The sequence below is a fragment of the Tauraco erythrolophus genome, chromosome Z, assembly GCF_009769465.1.
Source record: "Tauraco erythrolophus isolate bTauEry1 chromosome Z, bTauEry1.pri, whole genome shotgun sequence".
NCBI classification, from domain to species: domain Eukaryota; kingdom Metazoa; phylum Chordata; class Aves; order Musophagiformes; family Musophagidae; genus Tauraco; species Tauraco erythrolophus.
Genome location: NC_141496.1, coordinates 63,248,914 through 63,265,309, shown reverse-complemented (window position 1 = coordinate 63,265,309; position 16,396 = coordinate 63,248,914). Strand labels below are relative to the sequence as shown.

General features: G+C 38.3%; 1 protein-coding gene across 2 annotated transcripts in view; it reads left to right on the top strand.

The window, feature by feature from the left end:
* The window catches only part of HOOK3 (hook microtubule tethering protein 3), a 93,872-nt gene that overhangs the window by 17,245 nt on the left and 60,231 nt on the right, over window positions 1-16,396 (top strand). For both annotated transcript variants that reach the window (XM_086628955.1, XM_086628954.1), the window contains exon 3: window positions 9,367-9,439. In XM_086628955.1, coding sequence (XP_086485081.1) covers window positions 9,367-9,439 — 73 coding nt within the window. The remainder of the gene's footprint in view (window positions 1-9,366; window positions 9,440-16,396) is intronic.

Sequence of the window (16,396 nt, the reverse complement as noted above, 5' to 3'; positions counted from 1 at the left end):
TCCTCAGGTGGAACAGGAGCCTTTCTCCTAGTGAAAGAAAGAGCTTCCAGTTCATAGGAAGAAAAAAGCGTAAAGAAGAAATCTCAATGTAGTCAAATATTTCAAGGGAACACTTTTTACCATGTGGAAAGGTAGGATCTGGAGTATAGAATCCTAAAGGCTTGAAGTAAAGGGCAGTCTTTCTTTCCTACATGAAACTTCTAAGATATAAATGCTCCAAAATTTCTTTCTGCACTTAATTTCTCTTTCTTTGAGGAAGATGAGGCATCATAGAATCATAGAATGGCATAGGCTGGAAGGGACCTCAGAGATCATCTAATCCAACCTCCCTGTCATCGGCAGGGACACCTCTCAACTAGACCAGGCTACTCAAGGCTCCGTCCAACCTGGCCTTGAACACGTCCAGGGAGGGGGCATCCACAACTTCTCTGGGCAATTTATTCCAAAGTCTTACCACCCTCGTACTGAAGAATTTCTTCCTAAGATCTAACCTAAATCTGTTCTCCTTCAACTTAAACCCATTATCGAACCCTTATGTATTTTTTCATCAAAGAAAAATTTCAAGTTATTTCAGAAGTCTTCTTGTTTCAGAGTAGTTGAAGCAGTCTTAATGTATTTTACTGGTACGCAAAAGATAACACATCCCACAGCCCCCCAGAAGAAAAAGATTTTCCAACCTGGCATTTAAATCAACACACTTCTAAGTCTTCTGAAGTTTGAACATCAAGTTTATAAGTCTTAAGGTAAATACAACATAAATTGTATACTGTCCCTATTTTTTTTTAGGATTGGAGAGATACCATCCTTTTTTACCAGCTGGAGTATAGAAAGATGGTGACCATATAAATGGTGTGTTCAGTAAACTTCATAGTAGGTCAGGATTTCAGCATAATCATCTGTGAATCTGTTATCAGAGCATTTAGAAAAAGTATAATAGTGACATATTTAGTATAGGTATTTATCTGTCTTGAACTGCTGTATAGTGACATATTTAGTATAGGTATTTATCTGTCTTGAACTGCTGTAGTTCTTCTGTAGTGTACAGGTTTGATTTAATTTATTGTTGAGCCAACAGTTGATAACTGTAGGCTCTTGACTGAGCAGAATTAGAATTTGGATCTAAAACATAATGTACCTTGATACAAACCAAAATGAAACTTCAGTGTCAAAGGCCCCTCAGTAACCTTACTGACTGTTTTAGCCTGCTACTATTGTGACTTGAAATACTGCCTTTCTCCCTGCCTTAGTATTAAGAAAGGAAAACTGTTCTGAGATACTGTTTTCAACTGATGTACGTCTCTTTTTAAAACATCAGTTCAATACAAATACTGCGTTTCTGTAGCGTGATTTTAAAATACTTCCTGTAGCTATTACCATGCTGACACTAAATGTGGGAATTCTTTAGGTTACCCCGTTTGTAGGTAAAGATCAACTTAACAAAGATCTTTTTCTGTGCCCTAGGTAATAATTTGAACCTGACAAAAATAGCATTTGACTGTCTTACATTCTGACAGTTCTGCCTCAGATTTACCGTTTTGCATACTTATGCAATGAATACATTGATTCTCATGCAGAAATATTGCAATAATATTGCTAAATCTTGGCTGCATTCTTCTTGAGATAAACTTTGAAGTCCAGCAAGCTGATCTTGGATTGTAAAACAGGAATGATAACATGAGCAATTTTTGAGGGAAAATATTACTGCCTTTTTTGTACTAACAGAAGATGGCTCCAGTTGATTTTTTTGAAGTAGATATCAAGGGTTGCAGAATAGCCAAGCATTGTTTCCCTGGACATGAGAGATGGGAACGTAAGCCAAACACAGGGATCAGTGTCTGTATAGTTGACTAGAAAATTGATTGGGAGCATGTTGACAAAGCCATTTTAAGTATTCTTTCTTGACAACAAAAACAAATTCAACAGTAGCAGTGAAATCCTCCTTTTACTCCCTCCAACAGATACCACAGGAAGAATACTTAGGAGTCAAGGAATGTCCAATGATATGAGAGAAGTCTAGATCAGGCTTTTCCAGTCTGCCCTTCTTTTTATACTAGCAGCACTGGCTCCCTCTCTATCTCAAGAAAGATAACCACATAGAAGAAAATTTTTTGCAGGTATACAAATGTTTAAGAGCAAGACAGCTGTGTGCTCAAGATTACTTGGAAAAGTCATGCAGTGATGTTAACTAGCAAAGAACAAGCACAGCCTGAAAGCACCTGGTCACTGCAAACAGATGTTGTTTGCAGTGAAAACTTGAACAGTTGTGGCTTTGACATGAAAATCTCTCTACAAGTTCATCTTCAAAGGACAAATTTATTTTCTTGGCTGGAGACACAAAGCTTAAATACTGTTACTCTTACTCCATCAGGAAGGGTAAACTACTATTTCTGTTATTTCTGTAATGCATGTTCCTTGAAATTTGGGTGACTTTGTGTGTGACTACCTCCTGTTTAGGACTTTTCATCAATGTTCTTTGAAGCTAATAGGTTAATTACATAAAGGTGGAAGGGGGGGAATTCTGATAACTTTCGGGTGCAACAGGATTTTTACTACAGTAAATTAATTAATTTTTAGAAAATAGCTGAAAGAACAGGTTAATGTATCCAGTGAGAATTTTTAAAAGAAAAAGGAGTGCACTATGAAGGAAGATAATACAGTCAAAGAAGAACTCAAATTAAGTGAGGTAGAGCATTGATAAAAATTGAAAGACGTTGGGATGATCCAGTGATCTGGATATATTTGCATGGGAGAGTAAGGATGGCATTCCTTCTTGAAAACTTTAAAAGTCTGGACTCTGTTCTTTCTAATCTTTTAACCTCCACCTTCATAGAAAGAGTCCATTGGTACTTATGAGGGCAGGAGATAGTGGAAACAGATGAAATTAAGACAGTAGTTTATGATGAGGAACAGTTTCAAAGAGCTCTCTGGTTCAGAGAATTAGTTGTTTTAGACACACAGAAAATTTGCACAACACAGAACTGTAGGATTTGTTGTCAGTAAAAGAAAAAAAGGAGGAACATTGCTGATAAAAACATCAGAACATCAGCTGATAAAAAGCATCTGTGCCATGTGTCAAGTATTTAGAAGGGTCCAGCAGCTCTTTCCATTGTTCTCAATTTTTTGTACATGGTTCTCAGTGTTTTTTGCACTCAGGGTAGCAGTCCATTTGTAAGTAAGGGCCATTCAAATAGAGAAACAAGTTATGTAGCAAAATTTTCTGTAATAAAACTGCTGGAAGAGACTGCGAGAAGAAAAGGGTGCAGAGGGAATTACTGATACCTTCAGAAGCTTTTCTCTGATAGTGTGTGATATAAAATGGCAGAAATGCATGCTATGTAACTGAGCATGAATGTTTTGCTTACAGATTCAGTTGTTAATAAACAGGTTTTGGTAAATCCCTGAAGGACACACTTTTTTTATCATAAACCTTTATCTTCGAATTTCAGGTTAAAGTACTATTGAATGGAATTGTCCAGTGCTAACTGTATTATTTTGGAGAAAGAAATTCAGCCTATATTTTAGCTTATATATTTTTTTGCATTACTCTGTAAGATTCTCTGTTTATTTTTGTTCAGATGTGAAGGTTATTGGTCCCTCTGACTAGAATTGGTATGAAATACAGTAAGATAAGAAGCTTGTACACAATCAGTGTTGATGATTATTTTACAGAGTGCTGTACTCCAGGAGTAAAGATTGGAAGCAAAAGAAAACGTTTGAACTGTCTGAGTAGACTGTCTGCCTAAAATCATGTATCTTATGCTGTGTGGAGCAGATAGAAGTTCCATAGCTTGCTTCTGAATTGCATCCTCTTTTTCTTTTTTTTTTTTTTTGTAGCCTTCACTGATGTTAGTCATGTTTCATTGTCCATTGGCATCCCTAGAACAGCATAATTCCCTGCTTTATACTACAGTTTTAAATTTTCTTTTCATTCCACTCTGGAGACTGTTCAGTACCAGGTGTCTCTCTTGTTCTAATTCTTTCTTCCTCTGTCATACTGGCCTTGGTAAATGTAAGAGGTGATATATATTTTCATTTGTCATCTGTGCATTGTCCCCCACAATGCATCATTCATTGTAATTTTATACATTACAGCATGCTGTGTATATTTTGACACATGCAGAACACAAAACCCATGCTTTTGTATATCACTGAGGGAGGGAAATTTTTGTAAATAGACATTTCTTAAAGCAGCTTGCTGTACGGCTGTTGAAATGAGTAATAATCATGAGTTATACTACATGCTCTGTGGGTTGGTTTTCTTCAGAAGAATATTTCTCTCTTGGCATCTATGATGTGGTGAGATGATTGCTTAAATAAAGGAAAATTTGCATATAAAATAAGATGGAGATGGTATAAAGGAGCACTGCTGAAAACAACATCACATGAAGTGATAGAGCATTAACAACAGCTTAAGTGTCTTGTTCTCTGAAGAAAAGTCCCAGTTATCTGCAGTACTTTTCAGATACTAGGCAGCAATCAACTCATACACAAATACCTTTATAAACTTGGAAAGCTGTCCAGAGCAAGAGAATTCAAAATGCTTAGTTCAAACAAGTCATCTCATGGTAATGATGATGCTCCAGTCAGTTTTTTGCTGACCTTTTTTAGTGCAGTACCTCTTCAAAATGAGCTGGTAGGTTTTGTAATCACAGCTGATATTTTGTAATCACATTTGATATTTACTTAGGTGACGCTTTTGCAAATGCTGTAAGAAATGACAGCATCTTCCTTAATGACATGGACTAAGTGAGTTAAAGAACTGAACATAATTGAATCATGACTCCCAAAGATTCAGCAGAAGGAGACTTGTCTGCAGCAAAGGCTGTAAATGACCTAATGTCTGGAAGCTGCTTTTTAAAAGTATTCCTAGAAATTCTGATAGAGAGGGTTTTTTTTATTTCGGATTTGATTTCCATTAGTTTGATATATAGAGAAAGCATTGCTGTTAGTATTAATTCTGAATCTTTATCAGACTTTCAGTGACAGAAACGAAATTGTAACGGCACACTCGGAATGACTCAGAGGTGATTTATGGATGAGGAGAGGATGATCATTCTAGATTTGCTTGGTGTCAATACCCAACGTGTTGCTTTTCTGCTTGTTGTATTCCTGGCAAAGTGTTTTTGCAATATGCTACTAATTATTGTGTCAACTGCATGAAGGCGCTGTAAAGAGAATTCCTGGTACTATTCTGACCACTGTTATTTGTTGATGATTTAAAGTGGATTGCTTATCAGCTGGTGGACCCTTGGATGCTTCCATGAAGTTTGTATACTTAAAAAGAAAAAACAAATAGGATCTGTGGGAGAGGACAACCACACTGAATTTAGATTTAATTCTCAGGGACCTTCCTTGTGTATGTCTAATGACATATATAAAGGTGTAGGTAGCCCAAGACTTCTATCAAGACAGTGAAGGCCAGTTACTGGTCCATGTGTTACTTTTATTGCAGTACTAGCTGAGAAAAGCTGGTTAGTTGCTATGGAAGTGCAGGCTTCCAGAGTGGGATAAGTTGCAGCTGATTCTGGAATCTTGTTACTCTTACTCAGCTGATGCCCTTATTGTTGAAAATTGGGGTATGCAATATTAGCCATCCAGTCGGTCCAATAAAATTCTGCTTGTGGGCAGTTGCTTAATGCTTATCCATGTTGCTTCTTAGAGTCATTATTTACAGTGGAAATGGTAAGTCAACAAGTGGTATGTTCATGATACTGCAGCCTTGAAGCACCTGAAGATGTTATTGACCAAGTGCAATCCTTAAAATGATAAGACATAGTCCTTAAGAAAGTTCCGTTGATCTTTTTTGCAGTTGAAGCACAGGTAGTCAGGCACACCTGCTCTCTCACTCAGCTGCATAAACACGTTGTAGTTGTGTGTTGTAAGCAAGGTTCACTTGACTGTTGGCGATTCCCAGAGAGCCATCTGAAGGACATTAAGGTGCTTTTTGAACTCCACACCTCAAATGGAATCAAGTGGGGGTACATCGGGTTTGAACTCTCATTTTTTTTCTTTACTTTCCAGGTGACACTGTTGTGATTGAGTGGAAGTTAGGCAAATTAACACTTCGTGCAAGGAGAGTCATTTGTTTCATGTAAAAGCTGAGCCGCCCTGTCTCTAGTAGGTCTTGTATGTGTTCAAATCAATTTCATTGTCAGGTTTACCTATCTTCTGAGGGCAGAGAGGCCATTTGACAGCTATTTAAAAACATCTGTTTCAAAACCAGGTGAAACTCTGGATAAGACATTGCTTTTTCTGTTTCATAGTTTAAGATTCTGTCATCTTTGCTAGAACTGTACTGTTTTTGAATGGGAGTAATTTGGAGTCATCAACTTAACTAGTAATTAAAGCTGCTCTTCCAGCTATATGTTTGCGGATACCATGTCAGAGAAAAGGAAATATGCCATAATCTTCACCAGAGTCTATAACAGAGTGTGTAAAAAAAAAAAAAAAAAAAAAAAAAAGGCAATTGGAATGTGTCAGTAGAGAAACATTGCTGTTTGTGATCTCTCTCCATTGCTGTGTGTTGTCACGGGCTGCTTGCAGTCCTTGATGCATTGTGAAAAAGACATTGTGGGGAATATGGAGTACAGGAGATACTGTGCATCAGGTAAAAAGTGTGGCTACAAAGTCTGTGCCCTATTATAAGTACTGAAGTAATTGCTGCTTTACATCATATGTGAAATAGATGTCATAGATTCATAGATTTCTAGGTTGGAAAAGACCTTAGAGATCATCCAGTCCAGCCGTCCCTAATCCCCCATTAAACCATATCCCTAAGCAGGTCATCCACCCTTTTCTTAAACACATCCAGGGATGGGGACTCAACCACCTCCCTGGGCAGCCTATTCCAGTGGCTGACAACCCTTTCAGAGAAGAAATACTTTCTAACATCCAACCTGTAGCTCCCCTGACTAAGCTTATACTCATTTCTCTTGTTCTATCACCCATCACTAATGTAAAGAGCCCTTACCCCACTTCCCCACCATCCCTTCTCAAGTATTTGTAGGCTGTAATCAGGTCTCCCCTCAGCCTCCTCTTCTCCAGGCTAAACAGCCCCAACTCCCTCAGCCGCTCCCCATAAGTTTTATTTTCCAGCCCCTTGGCCAGTTTAGTCGCCCTTCTTTGGACTCACTCCAGGAGCTCAATATCTCTCTTAAAGCGAGGGGCCCAAAACTGGACACAATATTCCAGGTGCGGCCTCACCAGTGCCGAGTACAGGGGCAGGATCACTTCCCTGTTCCTGCTGGTTACACTATTCTTGATACACGCCAGTATCCCATTGGCCTTTTTGGCCACCTGTGCACACTGCTGGCTCATATCAAGCCGGTAGTCAACCAACACCCCCAGGTCCTTCTCCACCAGGCAGCTCTCCAGCCACTCTTCCCCGAGCCTATAGCGATGCTTGGGGTTTGTATACCCCAAGTGAAGGACTCTGCACTTGGCCTTATTAAAGCTCATGCCATTGGCCTCAGCCCAACGATCCAGTCTGTTCAAATCCCTCTGAAGGGCCTCCCTACCCTCGAGCGGGTCGACACAGCCTCCCAACTTGGTGTCGTCCGCAAACTTACTGAGGGTACATTCAATTCCATCATCCAGGTCATTGATAAAGATGTTAAACAGAACTGGACCCAGCACTGAGCCCTGGGGAACCCCACTGGTGACCGGCCTCCAGCCGGATTTGGCCCCATTTACCACCACTCTTTGGGCCCGGCCATCCAGCCAGTTTTTAACCCAAAGGAGGGTGTGCCTATCCAGGCCAGCAGTTATCAGTTTCTCAACCAGAACACTATGAGAAACTGTATCAAAGGCTTTACTGAGGTCAAGGGCTACATCCACAGCCCTTCCCTCCTCAACCAGGCAGGTCACCCCGACATAGAAGGTGATCAGGTTTGATTGGCAAGACCTGCCTTTCATAAACCCATGTTGACTGGGCCTGATCACCTGGTTAACCTGTATGTGCTCATTACTAGCGCTCAAGATAACCTGTTCCATGACTTTGCCCATCACCGAGGTCAGACTGACAGGCCTGTAGTTCCCCGGATCCTCCTTCCGCCCTTTTTTGTAAATGGGGGTAACATCCGCCAGCCTCCAGTCCAGCGGAACTTCCCCAGTGAGCCAAGACTGCCCAAAGATATCTCCAGACACATTCATAGTTGTTTGAGCTTTTGCCAAGAAATCTTATGGCATCTTGCTCTTAAAAAAAGAGCTCAGTCCAGAACCTGTCTGTCTTTAGAGGATACAGCAGAAAATCTGATAGTACTTGGTGGCAAATGCAGCAGAAATTAGAATAAGCCCAGAAATTAGAATACTTCACGTGAAACTGTAACCTGGCCTACTACACTGACTCTAAAGAACCTTATTCTTACAAAAAAAAGTGAGATTTTTTTTTTCCTCCCTGACTATATTAATGTTATATGTTGGATGAAATGAGCCTTTCCTGATATTATGTTGACCCTCTCCTTTAAAACCAGTTATTTCTAGTGCATTCTCTCTCCTTGGTTCTGATCATAGCGTTTTCAAAATTTTTTTATGATGTAAGGTAAATTTGACTTAAGGAAAATTTTACTTAAGTGAACAGTAGAAAATGTTAGCCTTTTAGATGAACTTGGGGGCAACTGAGTCTTGGGAGTTGTCTTGGAGATGCTTGAGAGAAGAAGAAAGAGAGGGAAGAAGTTTATAGAAATAGAAATGTATAGTTGTCAAGCAGTGAATGTGTTCAGTTCTTTGTCTCGATTGACTCATCAAAAGTGCAGAAGATGTGGACACCTTTCCTTAGATGTTTTTCTAAGATTTGCTTAGGATTACCGTGAAAAGAGATTTGCGAAAGCTAATAGTTTGGTAGATGAAGTAATAGTGAAGTGCGTTCTCAGTAGTAAATACTTTACTTCAGTGATATTTTTTAACTATATGAAAACAACATATATATTGTTCAGTCTCAAGCTTCCCATTTAGAAGTTGAATAGTTGTAAGCAGTGTGTAGTAGTAAGAATCCATAATATGTGGAAAAGTAATTTTGTAACACTTTCAAGTAATGTAAGCAAATAATTGCTGCAGCACTAGCTGTTAAATTAGAGGAAGAACAACTTACAGAGGGAAAAACTAGCAAAATGCATTCCAAGTACAGCAGCTTCCTCAAAAGTATTAGCTACTCATGGCACACAAAGGAAGCTGTGCTGTCAACAGGGTGCAAGGCCTTAGAAAAGCGCGTTGTAACAGGATTCTGAACTACTGTATGCAGGTCATGTGTCAGGTACAGAGATAGTAATTTAAATAACCTCTGCCTGAGACAAGGGCTTAATCACTAAGGTATCCTCATAGTTTCTGTAACCTGTTTTTAATGAATACTCTACATTTTTTGTGTTTCAGAGATCCAGCTTACTTTGATGAAAATTGGCTGAACAGGATCAAAACAGAAGTAGGAGATAATTGGAGGCTAAAGGTATTTGACTGACTTTGTTTGTCTGTGAATTTGTATTTCAGTTCTTAATACAATATTGTATCTAAATATTAGCACACTTCTAGATTAAGACCTTGCTTTATAATACAGCATTTTGAATTTTAGACCATTTTAATTACACTTATTTTTTCTGTTGTTATAGTCCTGCACATTTTAGCAAACAAAAGACATTTTGAATTTGTAAATAGGTTTCAAAAATTTAAAAGGAAAATATTAAAATAAATTTTATGCATCAATTGCCTCTTTGTTTTTCAAATGTTGAAAGATTTTTTAAATGCAAAGTGTGAAAGCAGCATTAAAAAAAAGCACTCTGAGAAGCAGCTGCATAAAAATAGAAGAATAATAAGCAATTTATTTAAGTAAAAATGGCAAAGTATTGTTTCCTTTTACTTTGTCAGCTCTGCACAACTACTGAGCTTTAGGAGAGGAAGTTGTGGGTTTTTTTCTGTGTTGTTTGTACTCTGCGTGTGTTTTAACCACAGTCTGTTTGCTGGGTCATTTTTATCACTTGGCATTCTAGTACTTTCTCTGCAAACCTTAAGGCAATAGGATTTACAGTGGTACAGCTGAGGAGCATGAGGAATAGTTTCACATGCAGATGTTAGTGTAATTTTTGACCGATTTTGTTCAGAGAATGATGTATGTAGCTTTCTAAATTGCCATTTCCAGCCTGACTACTTGGGGAAACAAAGCAGTGATGACTTGTCTGCTAGTTCATGTTATCTATAAAACCATTTTCTTCCAGCCACTAAAAACCCTTTTGAGCATCTAGGGAAGGGCTACAACTGTGAAATGCTCTAGTCCTCACAGGCTTGTCAACATCACTGGCTGAATAGAAAAGACATACAGATAAGTTGTGCTGGAGACAAAGATGGAACATACTGGTGCTGCTCTGTTTTGACTTGACCAGCAGACCAGTCAGTGTGGTCTCTGCTGCCTGGCCAGCTGTGTGCAAGTCCGGGCTGCTTTAGAATGTTTTGTCTACCTGGGCTGCAAGCAAAAATGTGGATACATTGATGAAGATATGTTGACTGGCAGATGAATAAAAGATGTAATCGCTAAAAAATCTTTGGTTTTTCTGCTGCTTGTAGAGCAGTTGATTTAAATGAACTTTTCAAAGCAGCATATGCAATTGCAAGTGAAGATCTGGATACAAGATTTTATTTTTATCTAAAATATTTCTGTGGCTTTTTCCTAAGGAATATTGAAGTCTTGACTGTTAAATTTGGAGACCAATAAATTGAGAACTGTTTGATATAACAGCATCTCAGCTGATTGAAAGCAGAGCAGCAGCTTCTGTAACTCTCATGTGGAGCCTGAGGAATACATTTTTTTGTCTCCCACCAGTTTGGCAGATATTAAAGCTTAGCAGGTGTGAATTAAAAAAAAAAAAAGGCTGAGCAATCTAGTAACTTCCTTATGTAATTGAGGTAGGAAAAACATCAGGTCGTATTTCAGTTTCCTGATGATGTCATTCCTTCTTATTTTTCATGTATCCATGTAAATAAGAACTAAAGACTGATTTTTTTTTTTTATTATTTAAAAGATGTATATTCTAGCTTTCTGTATACGTTTTTTTATATACCACTTCCCTTTTCATGAGGAATATTAAAAGGCACAAATGTGATATTTTGGCTCTTATTTTGTAACCAGGAAAGTAATCTTATGTTTTGCCAAGTGTTGTTCTTCTATATATGTGAGTAAACACGATTAGTAATCTAGTTTTTCAAGTGTCTGTCAGTCAATCTGTCACTTAGTCTGGCTTGTAGGAATATTTTCAATCTGTGCACTTTGATTGGTTTGTCACTAGATTTAAAATGTAGGCAACATACTTCTGCTTGTCTCGATGTATATTTCTCTTCATATTTTAAGAATCACTGTGAGAAATTATATTTAGGTTATCTCACTACCTCACAAGTCATGATAAGGAGCTGAATTACATTCTTGTTGCTAAACATGGTTGCTCTTTGCCTCCAATATCATATGATGTAATAGTCACCACTTGTACAAGCTCTTGATATTATGAACCACATAAAGCAGCCGGTCTAGTTGAGGAAAAAAGCTAAAAAACCCCCAAAATGTAACGTGCAGTAGTTCTACTTTGTTGAACAGTGGTTAGGAGGGCCTGATAAAGGTTAGTGTAGGCCTGGTGTAGCCCTCCTAACCACTGTTGAAAGAGATACTCAGAAAATCTTGCAATCGTTAGCTTTGAATTGGATGCTATCCTGTATGGGGAATAAACAAGAATATATGACTCAGCTTTCATTATTTCTTTGTTCAGCAGTTCACTTTCTGATAACTGCAAGAATGCAGTCCTATTAAAAATATTTTTCCTGTTGCTGTACCAGTTTAAAACAAATTTATAAATTCACAGATGTTGTTATATTCTTGGTTTCAGAACAGGTTGTGTGACTTGAGAGACTGAGCAGTGCACAGGAAGGAAAAAGGGATATGTTAGAAGTGGAGGGACTTGCCAAGTAGGAAGCATTCACCAAGCATTCTGTGTGTTACAGCTGACTGGATCTTTGTCTACTGTGCTTAGCAGAGAAACATGTTATTACTTCTTCGGGGTTAAAATTTCTGGGCATAGCATGTAGCAGCTTGTGTTTTAACTTGGGCAACAAAAAGCCCTACTTCTCACTGCTGCCTTAACTGCAATTTTATGTTGTGATGAAAAACAGAAACAAGAACACACACACGCACACACTCTCTCTCTCTCTCTCTCTCTCTCTCTCTCTCTCACACACTCTCTCTCTGTCTCTCTCTCTCACACACACACACACACACGCACAAAACCTACACTGAAGCACTCACACAAAAAAACAAACAAGAAAAACCTAAAACCAAGTGAAGACATACGTCTTTCCTGATATGCAACTGAACACTTTAATACAGTCACAGTTCAAACTATGTTCACACTAGTATTTCATGTTGAAGAAGACATTTTGAAGATAAAAAGACTTTTATTGAAAAAGGCATAGAAAATTCTGTTGCAGAAATTTTGCAGGAATGAAATTCCCTGATCAAGAAACAAGAATAGTTCAATGTCAAGTCCTACAGGAACACCAGTAACTGAACAGAAGTTTAAACAGTTAATGATTTGATACACACACATCAATTTTGACAATTACAGAATAAGTTGTTGACTATCTGGGGGATGGGATAAAACCGACACCCTTTTTTAGGGATAAAACTGACACCCTTTTTTTTTTTTTTCCTCTTCCATTCAGTGTGGTTTTATCTAGCTTGGGAAAGGAAGGACATGCATCATTTAGGTTGATTTCTGACTTTCTCTTCTGGATTTTTCGCTTTGGCATTCGGACTACAGCATCAGTTTAAAGTACTATTTTATCTATGTTTATACTAGCAAGCTGTGTTTGTTCCATTCCTGAATAGCAGATTCAAACAATAGGAGCCACTAGACTTTCTGCAACTAGTACAGTTTGAATGCCTTGTGTTTGATACAGTATTGCAAAATGGAATAAGCAATGCAATTAGAGTACAGATTGCTTAGTGCTGTAATCTAAGGAAACAAACCTGATTTTTGAGAATTAATTTTGGCTCCTTGCAGTAGAACAATTATGTTTGCTCTGAATTCTTACACGGTACTAGCTGGGTTGACTGGTGGAGTAATGGAAGCTAGTTTTCTGTTTACAGTATCATCTTTCTGCTGCTTTCTTGTTCCTTGGCAAGAGAAGGGAGCACTTAATCATGAGCAAACTTGTAGAGGTTTTTTTTCTAAGTGTGGAAGCCTGTCATCTGAATATTTTTCTGCAAGCAAGAAGCAGAGATTATAGGCATATTGTAAGCCAGCATTAATTTCTGTCAAAAAAATCATTAGCCACTGATATGTTTAATTCTGTTATGATATACTCTTAATTTCTAAGTCAACAGTGTCTCCAAACATAAGTTTAATGTGGGAATGCTCACTGTGTTCAGAGCCACATTCAATTTTTATTTTTTTTTTTCCTTGTCATTTAACTCAAGGAAGTGTCTATATCTGTTCTTTTTGGGATTTCTTTTTGCAGAAGACAGACTGGAGGGAGATAATCCCCAAAGCTTGTGGTATAGACTCTCTCTAGGCTCCATTTATAATCAGTGAAGAGACAGGCTCCTGCAGAATGCGATTTAGGGCAGAAACATAATGAATGTGGTGGGAACAATGCATGCACACTCTCCTTCCCAACACCCCCCTTAAGTGCAGCTGGGAAAAATATGTACCTTAATGAGATATCTGAAACTGATTAAGAATCTGTCACCGCTTGCAAGTGTGCCCTAGCAACACTTCTGGAGGATACAAGGTTCTTAATTATAACCTGTGTGAAGAGAAATAGGTCTGTGCATAATTACCCAGGAAAGATACTGTTGATCAGCATTTCAGGACATTGGGGCTCCCATTCAGATACTTTGGGACATGAAATGTGCAAGGATAAGTCAATTTATACAGTCTTCAGCACACACAGAATTTCAGTCATACATGTGATATAAGGATAAATGCAAAACTGGGGACCAGCTGTCATAACGTTAGAGAGAAAACAAGAGGTTAGATCACCCATGCTCCTTTTTTGTCAGTAATCACAAGCTTAAGGGCATTTCTACTATCGATTTCAGGCTTTGCTTTTGTTGTTGAAGTATATTTGTAAGGAGAGAGCTCTAGACAGACTGCCCTTACAGACCCACAGTGTGGAACCAGGAGTAAATTGTAATTAAATAAAAACATTTCATACGTCAGGTGAGGAGGGGGGTTGAAATGGAGAAAAAAACCTCACAAACATTAAGTCATATGGTGTTGCCATATGATGTGTTGCCTTCAGTATCCAGGGCGCATCACCTCTGCTTTTGTTCTAGTTAGTTTATGAGGTTAATGCTGTGTAATGAGGGTCAGTCTCATACTGAACAGTGTGTACTAACTACGTAGTGCTATACTACAGCCAAGATGGCTGTACACTGGGGGGGTAATGATCGTTTAACATAAGGAACATCCTCACAGCTCTGCTGTGGGTACTTAAGTGTTCAAAGAATGAATGATGCGCCCACAAAGGCAGGTTGCCTTTGTGGGCGCATTAGTTCAAAGTGGATGTCCTCTCCTTGGTAATGTGAGTTTGGGGAAATAAAACAGGAAATGGCAGGTGGAAAAGAGATTGAAAATTAATAGACATCCATCTAGAAATAATTAACCCATCTGTTGTGAGCTGTAACAGCTTTTGAAGTGGAATAAAGCATAGGAATCACTCCCCTCCCCCCGCCCCTCTTCTGCCCCGGTAAGTTTCATGTCTTTTCTAACAGAGGTATGGGTGCGGGGAATGGATGTGAAGGGGGCTGGGAGCATAGTGTATACGCTTTGTATGGAAAAGAAGGAAGTCAGGTTGCTGATACAAGCAAATGAGTGTCCCATGTGATCATGGGCTGATCTCCAAAGGATGATACAGTGCATTATAGTCACAATTGATACTCGAAATTCTATCTGTTGTGTTCTATCATTGCATGATTTAATGGTAATTGTTAACTAGTTGTAGTCGGGTTTTCTCCATGTGCTGAAGAAAAAGAGAAAATTCTGAACAACCATCACCTGCTGTGATTTAGAATTCTGGCGTAATTAGTTGTCTTTAACACTTTCTTGTACTGTTTTTCATTTTCATTCATCTCTGTTTGAAATATTCCTTTTAAGAACTTATGCTATGACCTGGTAAATGTTACGGGAGCTACTGAGTTACATCTCAAAATAGAAAACATTTGTGATAGTTTCCCATGATGGTTCTCTGCCACTGGCAGTTTGCTTGCAGTTTTCTTTTCTGAGGATGCTGCCCTATATGTTAGTTTTGATGACAGATTTTGATCAATACTGGTTTGTTCCAGCTTCTCAACTCTAAGCTCTATGAAAGTTATATGGAGGAAGATTACTCTTTGTGTTTAAGGAATTTTAATTCCAACAATGCTTACAAGGAAAGGGGAAAAGAGATATTTAGTAGATGGGTACTTTCCATTTTGTTTCTCATTTTTTTGGGATTATGTTCAAGTTCAAGGTTCCTCACAATGTTCTCATCGGTAAACTGGACTTAAATTCTGCAACATGACCTTTGCGTTTGTGGCACTTTCTGCAGCAGACTCAGGTAAATTACAAACTGGAAGATTTTAGTGAATTAAGTTTGAAAATTGTATTCCAATCAGTGCAGTATTCTTTGTGGTGATCTAACATCAAAATCAAATTATTTACATTTCTTTAAATTCTTAAATCTGTTGCAGACTTTGGTTATGATTGTGCATAGCCTTTGGGAGATGGTGGTGATTGCTTTTGGACAGACAGCTAGAAGATAGTTGTAGTTCTTAAGGAAACATTATGTGTTATGTGTAATATTACAGAAATAGTATGTATTTGGGAGTAGAATGTGTAAACTTGGAAGTAAACTAATCATTATGCTGTTATGGGAGGGACAGTAAATGTTGTTATATACTTGCTATCATGTAGCATCTCCAGTTCATGTTCTATGTTGTCAGATTATTTCATGTGTCACTTTGCAAGTCCAAGTGAATTTTTCTTTCTTGTATGACTTGAAGTTCAGTGATTATGAAGACAATCAGGATGTTCTTATATCTTAATAAGTGATCAGCTTTTGCCATTTGTTTCCAGAAGGGAGTGGACTAGTTGAAATAAGGTAATCAGATGGTAACCGCTTAGGATTTCATGGCTGAATCTTCTAGTGTGTGTGTGTAGCCTGTTCATTTCTTGAGTTTCTCTTAGAAAAGAGCATGGATTTTGCTTTCATCACCTCATTTTGTCTGTTGACTCTGAAGTGTTGAGTTTGTCCCTGGATTTCAGTATCATGTTTCCTAACTGTTTTCTGTAGTGTTTCCTCAGATCTTTTGGTAGATAGGAGATTCTGTCCGCTAACAGAAGTAACCTAGCTGGATATTTTTGGAATGTAATCAAGAACGTAGAAG